The following is a 16,454-nucleotide window of genomic DNA, read 5'->3' on the forward strand; positions in this document are numbered from 1 at the left end:
TTCACTTGCAGATATTATAGCTGCATGCTTGGCGTGCGCCTGGTTCACTTCAGCCTTACCTGAATCAGGGTTCGAGTCTGCGGCTGACTGACCCTTCACTGGTACGCTCATCACTTTCATAACAATATATAATTATTAATTACGCGGTAGTGCACGCCCAAGCTTGCATGCATGCATGCGCGCGATCGATGCGGCGCGAGCCGCACGAGCCGCACGATTTTTATTGTGAATTTAAAGAGCAAAAATGAATTACTTCAGTCTATGCTGCGCTAAAGGGGAATCGAACCCCTGTCTCGTGCTTGGAAGGCACGAATTCTAACCACTAAACTATTAGCGCTGACATAACTGTAGTGCATTGAGCCCTATTTAAGGTTTCAGATTTTGCAAAAAACTTCAATACAGAAAAAAAAATTTCAATAATATTAAACAACACCTCCTTCTGGAGGTCAGCGTGACATTTGACTTGCCAACATTGTTAGGCACACGGCACACCGGACGGGCTTAGGCAGATGGCTCAATTGATTTCGAAGAGCCAGCTACTTCGCCGATAAGGATGGTGTTGATATGGGTTTTTCCCCACTGACCTCGGCATTGCGTTTACAGCGGTGCTTGGTAGGGATATTGGTTTTTCCCCGTATTGTCAGGTTACTGAGGGAATCCGCATCATCTTTTGCGGACTGGAGATGGATATCCCAGGCTACATAATGTTCTGCCACTGATTATATTTTAATGTTTATACTGAGCCGGCTGTTGAAATGTTTAGACACAGTCTTCCTTAGCGTTAGCTCAGACTTTAATCTAGATTATTATTATTCGCCGATAAGCGATTAATTGCGACTACAAACCACTACTTTGGAAGGTTCCCTGTTTTTAATCCCTGATGGGAAGTGTTTCCCGGGAGCTACGGGGGGTACCCAATCCCCACGGCGCGAATGCGATACATTGGGTGGACTTGAATGAACCGTCTGTTTTTCGAGCCCGTTGCGACTGTGTCGCCAAGTTAGGCTTATATAGTACATAGTACGTCAACATATTAGTCCGCTAAGCAGACATTTCAACATATTCTAACAAATCAATGAAAATAAAAAAAAAAACATTTGGTTGATGGGGCCGATTTCCTCAGCGCCGAGGCGCTAATGGCACGAGGGAAAACCCTTTCTTCTAGAGCAAGAACAGGTGGAACGTCATAGATGACACCGCTCCCGCAAAATACCGGGGAAAAGACCTGTGCCAGCATTGGGTGGACTTATTTGATTGGATTTTCATTTTTATCATTCATTCTGCGACGCTAATTGATTTTCATTCATTCAGTCTGTGTGGGCTAATACCCTTCACTTGTTCCTGCTTCATGTCATTCTGTGCTATGGCCACTTTGCCCAGGCTTCCTTGGACAGGTGCTCTTATTTGGTGTATCAATCGCCTAATTGCGCCCTTTGTCGTTGCAGTACGGATTCCCTTGGGCATCGCTACTTCAATTGTCCTATTGCTTTAAGGTTGTAGACCGCATCTGGCTTTCCCTGGTACCCGCCGCGTTCAATTAATGAGGTTGTTGATCGCCTCTTAACGGCCCGGAGGAGAATATTGGTCAGCTTGCTTTCATCTACGCTATTGACCCTATCCACCATGCGTACCGGTTATTCCCCAGTCTGATTGGGTGGTTAGGTTGGCTTTTGTGCTGGCGGTTCGTGAGGAGGATGTGCGCAATTATGTGGCTTTTCGGCGAAACTCTCACTCATAACTTGGGATTCGCAGTTGGCGTCCCAGAGAGCTTCTAGTCCTTGGGCAAACGGTAGTTTTTGTTATATGTTTATTGTATTTTGTATTATTTTCTTGTAATAAATGACAATATAAAAAAATTTACAGAAAAAAAACTTTATCTGGCCCAGCATCTTACTAGAACTTCCCGGTACTAGCAGAACGATCAATTAGAAATACTGTGGCATATTTTTGCCTGGTGCCCTCTCGGTGAGGTAGAAACTCCCCCTCTTCTTTGAGGCAAGCGCGATTTTCCCCACTGACCCAGTCTACCTACCGGTAATGTTTTGCCTTGATTGCATTTTAATGTTTGGCCGGCTTTTGAAGCCAAATGTTTAGACACAGTCTTCCTCAGCGTTAGCTCAAACTTTAATTAAGAATTGTTATTATACAAGCGCGATTTTTACCTCTTCACCGTATTATGCACACTGGGCTCAAGAAAGTGGTTCAATTTACAATAAAGAACCCACTATTTGGCCGATATTAAGCTGTGCCTGCTGTAGCATCATTTAAAGAGAATTTTTTGGCCTTCTGAACTCTTCAGAGAGGGGTTTCTCAGTGCGAGCAGAGCAAAAAGTCTCCTAGCGCACAAGCAATACTTAGAGCCGACTAGTCGCTTACGTTGATATCGACTGAACTAGCTTTGGTTGGGGTTTACTAGATTAGCCATTAATTATAACCATATTATTATTGAGGTATACTCGTCATCTAAAGTATAAGACGACAATTGAATAAAAGAGTATTACCCGGGTAGTCAACGGAGAAAGTAATGTACTCTTTCCCCAGGCGCCCCTTAGCAGTCGCGATGGCATAGTTAGCCCCGCGCATCACCGCGGCATTGAGAGGGCTTGTTCCCATATAGCTAATATGGACACTAAAATGTGTTCTAGAAGAGACAGTCATAGCACACGAAATGGCCTGTCTTCTCAGTTACTATACTAGTGACGCCAATCCAAAGGCTGTTGAGCTCTCCTGGTTAACGCTTTACTGGTCGCAGATGTCCCTGGCAGCATCGTTACGGGGGTAGACGACTGGTGTGTAACGTAGTCAGTTAGAATCCTGGGGAGTCTCATAGGTATTCATTGCTTGTATATGTGATAACGCATGTAGTGGGCCCAGAAAATCGAACACGACTGAATAGCCGATAGCAGCAAGGAAGCCTGAAATACTTCTTGCCTGTGCTCAACCGCCAAACCTTGTGCAACACAACGAGATCACCTATATTAATGCTTCTTTTTTAAGATTATCTTGCGGGACGAGTATATTTGCCCATGGAGAAAAGAGCTTATGTACTGCAGTACCGGTAGGTAATTGATATACCGTACTAACAACGCACACGAAAATCGTTCTAAATGAGAGTTGATGCGTATGTCGTCGTTAGACTAAAGTAGCTCATAATTCGTTAGCCCAAACATGGCCTCCACAGAAAACATTAAATCAATTCGTTAGACATTAAATAATAGTTAAAGAAGTTAGAAAACAATTCGTCGAACGAGGTAGAAGACCAAGAAGAAGATAAGTGCCAAGAACCCAATGTATGCTCCCTTCATAACCTTGTAACCCATCTTCTTCATAAGTGCCTTCTGGTTCTTAGCAGCGATCTCGCTGATGCAGTCTGTGTTCTTTTGGAAGAGAACCAGAGCTTCGTCAATGATGTCTCTCTTCTGGGCCTCAGTAAGTGCGTTTCTAGTCGCGAGCTCGTACCGCGTCTTGAAGCTGACTCGCAGGGCCTCTTCGTCGTCTACTTGGAATCGGAATAGATTGGTACCCTGTGCAGCCACCTCCTCAGTGCTGAGACCATCCTTCTGAGGGAACAATCCCGTCGACTTCATAATATTAGACCGCAAGATTCTGCCGCCAGCGAACAGAGCCAGGTACATCACGTGGCCGTATGCCAGTAGCAGGTGGGGCTTGTCGGCCGTGGTCTTTCTGATGTACTTGACGAACTCAATCTGCTCAGGCATGACTGGGATTTCAAACTTGGATCGATCGTTGTCGTAGTAGAAAAGCATATCCAGAGTGAGTGGATCAGTTCGCGTAATAGCCGGCGTCCACACCTCACGCAGGATGGCAGCTACCTCAGTATCCTTCTCCATCTCGATTTTCCAGCACTCCTCAAAAGTCTTGAACACATGGTAGAACGACTGGATGCCCTGTCGGTAAATCTTGTAGTCTCTCAGAGCGAACACGATCTTAAGGTTAATAAGGTTATTGATCTTAGTATGTGCTGATCGTGTTGCGGCGTTGATTCTATTGGCGAGCGCACCAGTATCGCCAGGCAGAGGCAATATCTGGTCCTGGGAAATGGGGGCCATCTTCTCTAACATGTTTGTCTACCAGTGTATCACTTATCTACTTATCCAATAGGTTGGGGAAGGCGGGTTTCGGCCGACTTAAATACCGTTGAGGAGGGAGGGAGGGGCAGGGAAAAAAAAACAAACAGCCACTCCGTCATGCGAGGTCAGAGAATGGTCATGCACTGGCGCCGCCCTCCTCTATAAATTGCCTCCTTCCTTCCACGCAAAATATTCTTAATGCTGTCTGATCTCACCTGCAAAGTTGCTTCGTCGCTTAATTTGATTGGGCGACGTCGGCTGCAGAATACTCCGACCCGGTTGCCTAATTGAGAATTATCTGATCCCGTGTTGCGCGAGTCCATCAGATAACTCAAAAAAAGAAGGTATCAGCATCGCTGACCGAGATCTAAACGAGCACCGAGACATTATAGTACATGCTCTACGGCCTTTAAACAAGGATAACTCCGTAATTCAAGTGTGCATTCCGTTTGGAAATGTCTAATAATGTTTTGTGACTGAATATCTCTAACCGTTCACGGACTACCCATGTTGCACACTCTCATTAGTTCATAACTACGCTGCAGTATACAAATCGTCAACGGCCTGCTTCGTCGACGCTTTATTACGACAGTTATTGCGGCGCATATAACTCTTGAGTAACACGCCATTTTGAAGATGTGCTCTCTGTGCAGGGATAGGAACCTTGGCCTCAACGGCATGCCAACTGCTTGTGTCATTGCCGAGCAAACCGTGCATAGCTTGGCACTGAGGACTCAAAAACTCTTCTTGTGCCCACAATTTCCTGGAGGCATCCGGGGTGGGCCATGGGGAGCCGTCTAAGCTGGTACTACTAGGAAAATTACCCACTGTTGACCTGGTTTGCGGCCAGTTTGATCACGATATCCAGGAAATATCCGGTAGCCTTCATTCCGCCCATTAACGGAATGCTTCTGCATCCAATGTCAAGCTTGGGCTTCGAAGTAGTCGGCCCAAAGTCAACAAATGAGACCCCTTCCTGCAGCGCCTTTTCAATAGTCTTCTGCATCATGACGAAATAGGCTTTATATTTGCGAGCCAGCTCATGGTCGAGGCCTTGCAAGTCAGAGGTAATGGTATCTCCCAGCCTAAACAGCACACACGAAGCAATAATCTCCGCATTAACTGAGAGGAACATAATGCTCCTCATCCCATCCCCCGTCTCGCCCAGGCTTTTAATTAGATCTTTGGTGGGATCCGTCAGCACTGCCGTGTGGCCATCGCTCGTGCGTTTCTTGGCAATATTGCTCCACAGTGACATTACAAGCCCGCATTCTTCCTCGCTGAATTCTCCTGTGCTCTCAACCACTTTGCCCATTGCCCTATCAAACGCACCACTTTGGTTCCTATATTTGATAGCCTTCAGATACTCCGCAAGGGTTTTTGAACGATGTGGACGCAAGTCAACAATGTGAGAGCTCGGGAGCCGCACTGGGTGCCATCCACTGGGGCAGATGGCCCTCTCGGTGCTATCGTTTTCGTATCGCGGGTCTAAAAGCACACTGCAGCGCTCTTTCCTTGGCAACCGCTTGTTCCACGCGGCAATGGCGCACAATATAGCGGCGCTGCGGGCTACGGGGCGCCGCGTTGGGCTTGTGTAAAAGGTCGACTGCCGAAACGGCCAGTGGAATGCTAGCAGGCCAAGGCGCATGCACAGAGGCTTAAACGGAGAAGACCCGCCAAGAGTGCGACTCAGGATTTGGCCGAAGCGCCCAGAAACCGAAGCAGTGAGGTCGTAGTTCTCAATTCGCGTAAGAAGCACCAGCGCCTCGGTCGCCATGAGCATGTTTGCAAGCTCTACCTGGCTGCGATACTCCTCTTCTGAGGAGGCGTTGTCTAGCGGCAGTGCAATTGAGTCGTGTTTGGAGACACTACGCCTGTGCATTTCCTGCTTCTTCTTAAGCTTCTTTATCTGGTTTTTGGACAATGGCTTAGTCGGTGTCAGGGTGGCCGCCGTGAATATGCTACCAGCTTCCTTTTCTATATCGATATCATCGTAGGGCAGAATGTCCTCCTTGTCCAGTTCTCTCCAAGCTCTGATCTCCTCATAGGCTCTTTCGCGAGGGTTCCTTCGCAACGGCCACTCGACAACAGGAATCGAAGGCTGGTGGTCGGGCTTGTATACTCGGAGCACTACGCAGGACATGTTGGCCACGCGGGCCCGAGTATAGGCCTTCATGAGCGACATGGCGTTCTCGCCGCCGGGTGCGCCAGCGTAGGGCCGGCCGTATCTATCTATAAGACGCGCAAACGCCGAGCACTGTGTGTCTGACAGCGCATTGAGGTCGATAACCTCGACCGCCAGGTTGGTCACGGGTTTTCGCAGAAGCCGTTTGGCTGCAATTGAGTGGGCCATAAGGAGCACGAGAGACAACGAAGACAGGCCTGTGTTGGCTTGGACGACCTCGAAGTTGTACGGCTGCTGCATTGTCGAATTAACGATATACGTGGTCGAGGTAATGAGAAAAGCCAAACAAGGCACCGATACGCAGGCCGTGAGCACGAGATAAAATAGAATAAGTCGGCCGTAGACTTTGCTCAATCGATCCGTCTCACGGTAAATGAAGGTGATCCCCATGGCAAACAGACCCAAAGCCAGCATAAGTGCCCCGACGCTCTGGTAAAAGGAGCACCGGTGCAGAGTGAGGAAGAAGTTTTTCGTATCAGAGGTATCAATGTTGTTGACAACAATGATAACAACGCCTATAATGAACTCAGTGACGCCGCACATGAAGAGAGCTGTCCGCGATTGCTTCGGGAAGGGCCACTGCGACAGATGGCACAAGCAGATACAGAACACCGCCGCGCAGGCGACGCTAACGGAGTCTACTGCGATGATGGCTGTCTCGTGTTCTCTGAACTCGTCGTGGCTTCGCGAACGGGCCGGGTTCGCCCAGCCGGACTCGGAAAACAGCTTAAACACAGAGCCGACCACAATGCCAATGTTCAGCGTGAGCACCAGCTGGTTGATGACAACCCGGTACAAGGAAGGCACCGCAGCTTTTCTCCCCCCGCAGGCAGATCTGAGCTGGATTACGAAGTCATACGTGATCCATCCCATGGACAAGACCACTGCGACCATGCCCGCGACAGTCCGTGCGTCGACAGAGTCCTCTCCTACGATCGCGTGGAACCCCAGAGACACGCTATACATTATAATGGTGAGCAGTCCCACCATCATATCGATTAAGAACACTGGCTGAGCCTTGATCCCCATTTTTATTATTATTATGATTACACCTTCAATCCGACGTGCACCATGCTACAATCTGAGGGGAGTGTGTTTATTATTATTATTTCCTGGGCCAAAGGCTGAGCCTATTTAAATAGTAAAGCCAGCAATCGACTGGTTCCAACCATAGCCCCTCAGACGTCAAATCATATGGCAGGAGGGGCCCGCTAAGCCCGATGATGGGATCAGCGAAATCTAACTTTAGCGGGATGCCTGTGGTAAGACAGGCCCCGTCCACATCGTGTTCAACCGTTGTACCTCAAATTGCCCCGACAAACCAAGTGCCTGGGCACTGTTCCATGTTCGCGAGAACAATCGCCATTCTCCAGTATACCCTTTGCTCGTATATTGACCTTTGGTGCCATGCTTCGGCAACTTCTGGTGAAGTATCCGGCCGATCCAGCCCCAAGACAAGAACCTGTCGTATACCAAGCCAAATTCCAACCCCCCATTAATAGCTACGTAATAAGTAAACCTGCGTACATTACTTTCGGGGCATCAATTGATGCATCAAATGCCACCCGCGGCTCCAACATTCCATGTGCAGCTCAAGAAAGCTTACACCGCATTGTCTTCATAAGCAGGGGGCGATGCCGGGTGATGGGAGTCATCTTGATTACCTTGCACCAGTGCCTCATATTCTCCGGTCTCCAGCTCTGAGGCAGCCATCCGGCGCCGCCGCAGATTTTTCACGACGCCAAATATAAACATAAAGAGGCCCGTAAAAAATCCGAAAATGGTGAACCCCAGGAGTGGTCCGCAGCCGCTCTCATCAGAGCATATGGAGGGCTTTACCAGCGCCGCAATGGTGAGACCAAAAAATACCATGCCGATAACTATGCCTGCAATGACTGGAGCGGGGCCGCCAACTGGACTGCGCATGTAAGCTCTCCAGTCCCGCGTGCGGTCATCTATGTTAGTCCACGCGTTCTGGCCCCTTTGCCGTAGTCCAAAGCATCCGCGTCTGTTCCGTCGTGCCATTGTCGTGGTACGTAGGGTAGTGTAATGCCAGTGGCGTAGGCCTTTGGTTTTGTCCCTATCGGCGCAATCGTGGAGCCCAGGCGTTACAGCCGCGCGTACACTACCTGCACACAATGCGGCTAAGGACTTCTTGGGCTCAGCCTCTTCTACTGAACAGGCACATCTACGGAAGATCGTTATTCACCTGTCGAATATCCTGACGAATATGCTGAAAGTGAAAGTATACCAACCAAAACATCAACTCTGCATATCCTACTAGATCGCATGGATTTGATTGGTGTAGTATATTGTAAGAGTAGGTAGAATCTCCCGTAGCTCCGCTTCGCAGAGATCTTCAGCTACAATCGCACTTCACGTTAGCAGAAGCAGGAATACGAAGTAAACAAAAAGTGCTCTATAAATTAATCATACAAAAACTGAATAAATACATGTCATCAAAGCTTCTTTTTTTTCAAATGTAACCGTTCGGAGACTGTTGCATTAGATATTCATTGGCGATGTTGTCACCGCTGCTGGCTGCTCGCTCCATCCAATGCCTCACTACCGCCATTCGAATTGGATCGCATTTGTCCAAGTCATCCATTATCTTGGAGTCTTCTAGCAACGCGGGGCCGAAAACTTCGCTCAGCATGCTGAACGGCATCAAACATAATGGCGTGATATGAGGATGGGATAGATGCATGATGGCAAGCTCTCGTTGCCCCGTTGTATCTCCTTCTTTCGCAGCGATACTCCAAAGCCATGCGCAGTCCTCGAGACTCCACTGCGAGAGGAACTCGTGGTCCATATCAGTCGTGATCATACCACTGGCATACTGGAATATTTCGCTTGATGCATCGACGACAGTGTTGAGTATCTCCTGCTTCATCGACAGCGCCGCAAGACTGACATCCCAGAAAGCCTTGCCTATGTCACTCATGTCCAGGACACTAGGCGGGACAAACGCAGCAATGAACTGTAGATCTCGGAATAGAGTGCAGGACTTGATGCCTCTCGTTGTGAATACTCGTCGAAGCTCTTCAGTGATCGTGTCCGTGCTGGGCCCTGTCAGAGACCGTCCATATGCATTAGGGAAAAATGGAGATCCCTGCTGGTGCTGATTAGAGAGCCTCTTTGCCTCAACCGATGCAATTACCTCGCCCAGCGAAGTAATTGCTGAACTGCTACTCATCTTCCCGAGAGATTTGTGATTGTACCGCCCGGGAGTAGTATCGGAGCTCATGGACGCAATGTTGGACCGCGAATATGATCGTAGCGACCCAGGAGAAGTGTTGCCTCCACCATTATTGCCGCCAGAGATGGAACTCACCACTAACATCTCCAGTGTATACAAAGTCTGTAGCTTCTCTAGTGGAGATGGAACAACCGACAATTGATGCAGAATATTCTTGTAGGCTTCGTCGTGGCAGAACTGAGACGTCGCCTGCACATTCGAAATTGGTTGCGTACTAATTAAGCTCTCCATTGACGGCGTAGCGAGCTTTCCCAATCGAAGAGTCTCGCTCGACTCAGAATATGGCATCTTTGACATAACAAACGGCTCCGTCGCATGCTGAGACTGTCGTCGTGATGACGACTCAGAGATTGACGCAATGGCAGTGCTGTTGTTGCGATGCGTGCCTGAAGAAGATCTGCGCTCCTGAGCTATCGATGACTGGTCCGGGAGGTCCCCAAGTTTGAACTTGCTCGCCTGTAAAGCAGCGTTCTTCGCAATTGCTGCCTGCATGTTCCTCCGCATTTGAACTTCCCTCTCCACAGAAGCGGTCACAACACTAGAGTTCAGCCATTTGTCTGTCTCAGAACCTTCATACCAGCAACTAAGCCCAATGTCCGTATAAATCATGCCAGTAAGTCTCATCTGTAAGTCAAGAATAAAATTCTCCAGCTCCGTGCGCTTGCCATTCAAGCTTGAGTCAAAATCATCGTACAAATCATACCCACTGTCTTGACAGAACGAGCTCGTGTTGAATTTGGGCTCGCTTTTGGAGTCATTGAGGCTCCGGTTGCGCCTGTGGGAATTTATCGTCGAGGTTGAGTCAGGGGTTCCTCTAAAGGGGCTTGAGCTTTCAAATCCACTATCATGCGGCGACACGTCAATGCTAGGCACGCTGCCCTTCCTAACTGGCTTGATATCCATTGAGGAAAATATATCGATCAGGTTTGGGCTAGATTTCTGCGCTCGATGAGATTTCGTGTTTTGCGTCCGCTCAAATGCCGACGTCGCCCGTTTCATTTCTCGCGACTCCACAATATCAGAAACATCCAAGTCAACATGGTATGTCGAAGACCGATGGATACTAGGTGTACTGGTACGATCGACCCCCTCAACTTCTAGAATTAACCGCCAAAGGTCCGTCTTGAAAAGCGCACTGGTTGTCAGCAGGGAATGGCCACGATTTTTCTTAGTGCTTAGTGCGTCACCCATTATTCGTCGCACAAGGTCATCGACCTCGCAGCAAAACCGGTGAATTCGCTCCTCGCCGGTACACAGATTTTCAATTTTTTGCCCTTCCAACCATTTGTTGGTCGCCTTGGCTTCTCTGTCATTGAGCTTGTTCTCCCCAGCGTATTCTTTTGGAGCAAACATACCATCGCTCTGAGGAGCAAGAGTGCTCATAATAGTCTGCCTGCGTACCGAATAGTCTCGCTTTGAGGATATACTTGTTAGACGCTTTAGAGAGAACACGCTAGCAGAGCTCAGCGAGCTCGAACTATGATTTCTTCGTAGCCCCGGGAAAGATGGCGAATGTGCCGAGTGTCCATCCTGCTCACTAGTGGGCGTGGACGCATAGTAAATATCGCTGTAAGTGTTGTTGTTACCGCCATTCGTCAAAGCTCGCGCAACATCCTTCGCTCGGTTCCAAAGTGGACTGGGGCGAATCTCGGTAACGTACCAAATCTTTGTGCGTAAATCATTGAGCATCGTCAGTGCGGCCTCGCCCTTTGCCTTAGCGTTGGTTAAGTACACCTCATACGGCCCACTGTGCTCCTGGCACTTGGAGATTTGGTACCGGACCTTTGACATCTCCTGTTCCTTCTCCCGAGAAATAAGCGAAATTATGCGATTATTGATGGCGACAGCCACCTGAGAGTAGGAAGTGCTAGTGGGGTTTGGAAGGATCTTCTTGAGTGACAGAATCGCTGTAGAAAACTCGCTTGCTTCAAGATACTGGGCCTTTGCAACACTCTTATCAAGCCAGTCGCTAAGCAAATTCAGAATGTAGTTACAGCTGATATGTGGAGAATCGTCCTCCAAATTCGATCCATAGTATGAAATAGGATAGCAGGAACTGCTAACCTCAATGACAATTTTCTCTACCGCGTTTTTGACCTGATTGAATAGACCTCGATTTGCCGGTGCAATGGGCAATGCCTCGTCTGCACGCTCTTCGAGGTACGTCTCGTGGCCAAAGTTGGGGTTAATTAGCATGCTCGTGCCTCTAGTGATTTTGGCTTGTTCCAATATCGTCTCTGGTGTAATGTCATTGATAGCGCCGTGAGGGCTGACCTCAAATACCTGCCATCGCTCCGTCAAAGGGTGCGGGAGTCGGAACGTTTGAATCTTGTTAGCCCTTAGAGTATGCAAATTTTGTGAGTTCCTGAATTGAAGATATGGGAACTTTTTCATCATCTCTTCAATCACGGGCTCGACATCATTCTTAATGTCCTCGAGACTCCACTCATTGTCCTGCGCGGGTGCCTCTTCACTAATTGGCGAAGTACCTGCGTCAAAAGCGGGTGCTCCCACAGTGCTAACATCGATGAAACGAACGTTGTGGTTCATGTCAAGATCGCTGATGCCAGCTAGCCCCGCAGAACTGGAATTGATCGCGGTGGAAGAATACGCATAGTTGTGATCATTGAGATAAGGATTCTGGATGGTACTGACAAAACTCGTCGCTGTCGTCAAATAAGTGCTTTCAGGGAAGGGAATAATGGAACCGGTAGAGGCCCTTCCAAGGCTCGAAGTTGACGATGACTTGCGCTCCATATTTACGGGCCGCGGCGCATACGGTTTTGCAAACAAGAAAGAAGGGAAGAGACTCGTGTATAGACACACCACATCCGATGGTACAAGCACTATCAGTTGGGTGCTATTCTTAGTGGGATCTCTTCTGGTTGCAGTAGGCAGGTCTCCGCCCACGAACGAGTCTACAATGGAATCAATATGCATCCGAGCTTTCGGGGAGACCAAGGTCGACGAATGATGCATGTCCGGGAAAGCTGTGGAAATGTAGCGGCATAGCTTTTGGTGTAGCGGTAGCAAAATGCGCTGGCGCTGGATATCGTTAATATAGGACGACTTGAGCAGGCCAAAATTTTCTGGCAGGGTGAACAGTTTGTGGGCATGGCGGTGGAAGAAGTACTTAACAACAATCTGGCCGAGCGCATATCGTTCAGTGCGTTCCTGTACTTTACCAAGCACCAGCCTGCTAAACTGCAGGAACTGCTGCGGGATTGCATCTACGGCCGGGTTATCCAAAAACTCGAGAATTTTCTCTACCGACGTTTCAAAGAACTGCTGCGTGCGGTTCTCACCACAGAGAGAGTTAAGCGAGGTAGTTGACTGCGTTGCGAGGGTTGCGTGTCCCAGCTCAGGGGAAGAGAATTCCGAGGACGGAGATGAGGACGATGCAGAGGAAGAGGAGCGCTCCCTACCGGCGGAAGGGAAGGTAAGGAATGAACCATCCTGAAGCAGGCCAAGCAGGAGAATCTCCAAGGATGGGCCATATCGCGATCCCGAAAGTGAGATCATTTTATCAAACACCTCATAGCATAACCGCTCACCTTTGTGGTGGTCGAGTAGCTGCGCGCAGATCGTCGCGAAGTACTCAGATCGATCGAGATCGGGTGCATCGGTTGGGAAAAACGAGTAGAAAAGTATATCCAGGGGACGAGAGCGGCTGAGAGACGACAAATCATCGAACGGATCAGCGGAATGCGATGTGAAGTTGTTGAGGTCGGAAGTCGGCATGGAGAGCAGCGCTGATGCAATGAATGAGGGCGATGACTTGACTAGCGTCAAGAAGGAATTGAGCAATACCTTTTGATTCGTTTTGAGCAGGGCCATGAAATTATGATGTTTCTTTTGCGGAAGCTCGTTATTCATGACTGCCGTAGAGAGATCGATCGCCTGTTGGTATGCGCTGGCAAACTTATTGGGCTCTGCCCGGGATTTGTCGCACATGGCGGTATAGAAGCGCTCCAGCGACCGGTGGAGTCGGTGCATTACGGTGTAGTAGGTGATAGTTTGGATGACATGGTGGGCCGCTTTTGATGCGTTGGACACTTCTGACCGATACTCAATGTCCGAGCGAATTAGTCCATTAATAGTTTTCGGCTGAGCGACAACATTTTGGAGTCTTTTTTCCATCCCCGGTCGTGGTAGTCCAGTATTAGCAATGGCAGCATTTTGATTCATATTTTCGGGGGCAGTAATCTGAACTGGTAATAACTGTTTCTGGGGTGGAACGGTAAACTCGAGAGTACTACTGGTCATGGACGATTCGCCGCTTCCGGAGTCAAATTCGTCGGCCAGGCGGTCTGGAAATGAGAACGATGACGAAGATGTTAGCACAGACATCCCGACGCCGCTTGTACTATCGCTATTAGTTCAATTCAGTTCCTCGACTCACAATTCACAAGGGAAGAGGGGGGGGTACTTACCAAATTAATAGTAGAAATATGAGAGCCAGTTATTCCTTCGTTTCAAAATTAAGCAGAAGCGACATATAAATAAGAACAAGAAAATAAAGAAAAAAAGAAGCGAGGCAATAAATGAATGAATCAAGACGAGATCCAATTCAAAACCTATGCTCCGCGAGCAGTCATGGACGGTCAAAATATCGTCCCCTATGCGAAGTTTCGGTCAGCAATCCGGAATCCTGAGATATCCTTCGATAACTTACCCAGACGAAGATATCAGATTCAATAAAAATCAAATGTGTGTAGGTTACGCGAAAAGAGAGAACGGGAAAAGTGCCGTATAAATTTAAGGGGCTGCAGTCTTAATTAGGTTCCGTAAACAAAACAGAGTCAAGACTGAACACCGGTTGCAAAACGAAACATGCGAAAAAGTATACAAAATGTCTACGCAATATACTAAGTTATACTGCGAACTATCCTTCTTAAAAACAATGAAAATACTCTATATCTATAACTGCGCACGCTCGCGATCAATGGATGATGTGACAGGTGTTTCCCATCCCGGGGGAACGGTGCTTTAAATAAAATTTTTTGGAGGGGCGAAATGTGGGAAATCGGGGAGTGGGCCCGCCAAAAATATGTTTCGGACCCATGATATCATAGCAGATGCCAATCCGGGGATCACCAACTATGTATGGACCAGCTTCCAAGACCTATCATTTAGTACATGGATTTCAGACCGTTTTGCCGCATTGATTTCTATTATTCACATGTCTTTTGGCCCTAAACAGATTTCTGGTACCGTCCTGCGCCACCAAATGAGGCTGTTGACCCAGCCGTCCAAGTATAGAGGCTGGGTGCTGGTAGCGATAGCCTATTCCAATGTACTCCTGCACAGAGCATCCCCATAGTGTTACAGAATATCACTGGGCCAGCGTAGTATTTCCAATTGTGCAGCGGCTGTCTGAACGTTTTCGGCGCACATGTCATCAATAGACACATCATCATTTTCCCAGACTAGGCCCTCAGAACCGCCACCCTTTCGTATCAGCCTGCTGATCTATCTCTCTTCCCCCGCATATTATTACATTGTACGTCGACACGTCGCCGCACAGCCGCACCCACTTGCTCTTGTCGACCCGTTCTCCTGGTAGACATCTTTGCGTATGACAGGTCTAGAAACCCCCCAAGGCCGTTGAGAACAATGCGTAGAACCTGCCATTACCATGGTTTGTCTCGTGTGCCACGTGAGTACGCGTAAACAAACAGTGGTACCCCCGTTAGACCGCGATACGGTGGTAGAGGAATGTGCGTAGACGATTCGCAGATTGTATGCATGGATATGCACTACGGTGTATGCGTGTCTGGTATCGCGCATCCTCCATGCGGTGGGCCACCATGTGCCTGCCATTGTACATGAATTTCCCGTTCATATTTCTCCAATTGCATTGCCTAGAACCTAGACCTTCGCCATTGTTTGGTCCGCTGAAAGATTCGCTCAAGGCGTGGGTATCTGTGGGCTTGCTATTGGTGCCTCGGAAGCTTGCTAATGCACTTTTACAATGCATTCGTGATCAACGCTTTCCAGATAGAGGCTAATCAGCACTTTGAATGATTTTTCATCATGTAGGTTTGTAACTGATTAGCGGTGTGATGAGCAGTTAGTATCAGGGTAGGATGATTTTGCAGATTGCCCACCGTAGATAGCTGAATATCCGTGATGCCCAACCAATGCTCCACTGCTTAAGCAGCTTAGGAGTCTGGATTATTAAAGTGCAAATACATATTTTTTAGATCGATGTCCCTACAACCGTTTCCCATACGTAGTCGCTGTGAATTTGGTCCGGTACATCTCAGTTCATTCCGATCTCGTAACGCTGACCCGAGAATGATACGAAGTGGTGGGTGACGAATCAGCTTACATGGCCTTAACGGTGCATAGCGGAGAATTAAAATGAGGAGTAAGATGATACATAGTAATATTGCGGGGTCAACCTGGATTTGGACTTGTTACGATTATTAAAAACAGCTGCCAAATACTGTGTGTTTGATTTTCGGTCAAGGCAAAGAGATGGATTACTGAGTAGAAACAATTAGCATTACGCAGCGATAACTTGATATTTGGTATATTTTAATTGATCGTCGGTTTAATGAATCAGTTAGCAACAATATGACGGCTGATTTCGATTTCCTAACGCAAATAACCGTTTCCACGTTACCGGTAGGATTAACCGACGGTTCAACGGCTTGAGAGTACGCCAAATTCGCAAGGCAGATGATTAAGATGATTAAGATTCAATGCAACTGATATTACCTATTTCTGTACGGGTTAAGTTTGCAGTAGAATGAAGGAGTCAAGTGAGCCGCTAACGAGTATTGCCAGACAATGGTATCTAATTGTACGCAAAGGCATCCACCAGTGATTACCAGGCACTAGTTAATATCCGAGTATCTTCAGCTTGCAATTCCTAAGAATCTGTTGATACTACCGAATTCCAAATGATATC

At 48.1% G+C, this 16,454-nt stretch overlaps 3 protein-coding genes and 1 non-coding gene across 4 annotated transcripts; all 4 read right to left on the reverse strand.

Annotated features, from left to right (window-relative positions):
* Positions 1 to 265: 265 nt before the first annotated feature.
* tRNA-Gly(TCC) lies at positions 266 to 337 on the reverse strand. Its single transcript has one exon. It is a non-coding gene; the product is annotated as a tRNA-Gly (tRNA).
* A 2,890-nt stretch (positions 338 to 3,227) lies between these two features.
* On the reverse strand, positions 3,228 to 4,082 carry HMX1 (Hmx1p; the record flags this gene model as incomplete). The annotated part of the gene is made up of 1 exon (XM_076685137.1): positions 3,228 to 4,082. The coding sequence occupies one exon, from the start codon at positions 4,080 to 4,082 to the stop codon at positions 3,228 to 3,230; it is 855 nt and encodes a 284-aa protein (XP_076540532.1).
* An 829-nt stretch (positions 4,083 to 4,911) lies between these two features.
* On the reverse strand, positions 4,912 to 7,266 carry TRVA0_022S00144 (uncharacterized protein; the record flags this gene model as incomplete). The annotated part of the gene is made up of 1 exon (XM_076685138.1): positions 4,912 to 7,266. The coding sequence occupies one exon, from the start codon at positions 7,264 to 7,266 to the stop codon at positions 4,912 to 4,914; it is 2,355 nt and encodes a 784-aa protein (XP_076540533.1).
* Positions 7,267 to 8,752: 1,486 nt separating this feature from the next.
* On the reverse strand, positions 8,753 to 14,407 carry TRVA0_022S00166 (uncharacterized protein; the record flags this gene model as incomplete). The annotated part of the gene is made up of 3 exons (XM_076685139.1): positions 14,211 to 14,407; positions 13,969 to 14,154; positions 8,753 to 13,901 (listed from the first exon to the last, which is right to left on the reverse strand). Exon 3 carries the CDS (start codon positions 13,883 to 13,885, stop codon positions 8,753 to 8,755), a length of 5,133 nt encoding a protein of 1,710 aa, XP_076540534.1. The 5' UTR covers positions 13,886 to 13,901; positions 13,969 to 14,154; positions 14,211 to 14,407.
* Positions 14,408 to 16,454: the final 2,047 nt, after the last annotated feature.

This window comes from Trichomonascus vanleenenianus (assembly GCF_965637985.1).
Source record: "Trichomonascus vanleenenianus strain CLIB 3782 genome assembly, contig: TRVA0_022S, whole genome shotgun sequence".
NCBI classification, from domain to species: Eukaryota; Fungi; Ascomycota; class Dipodascomycetes; order Dipodascales; family Trichomonascaceae; genus Blastobotrys; species Blastobotrys vanleenenianus.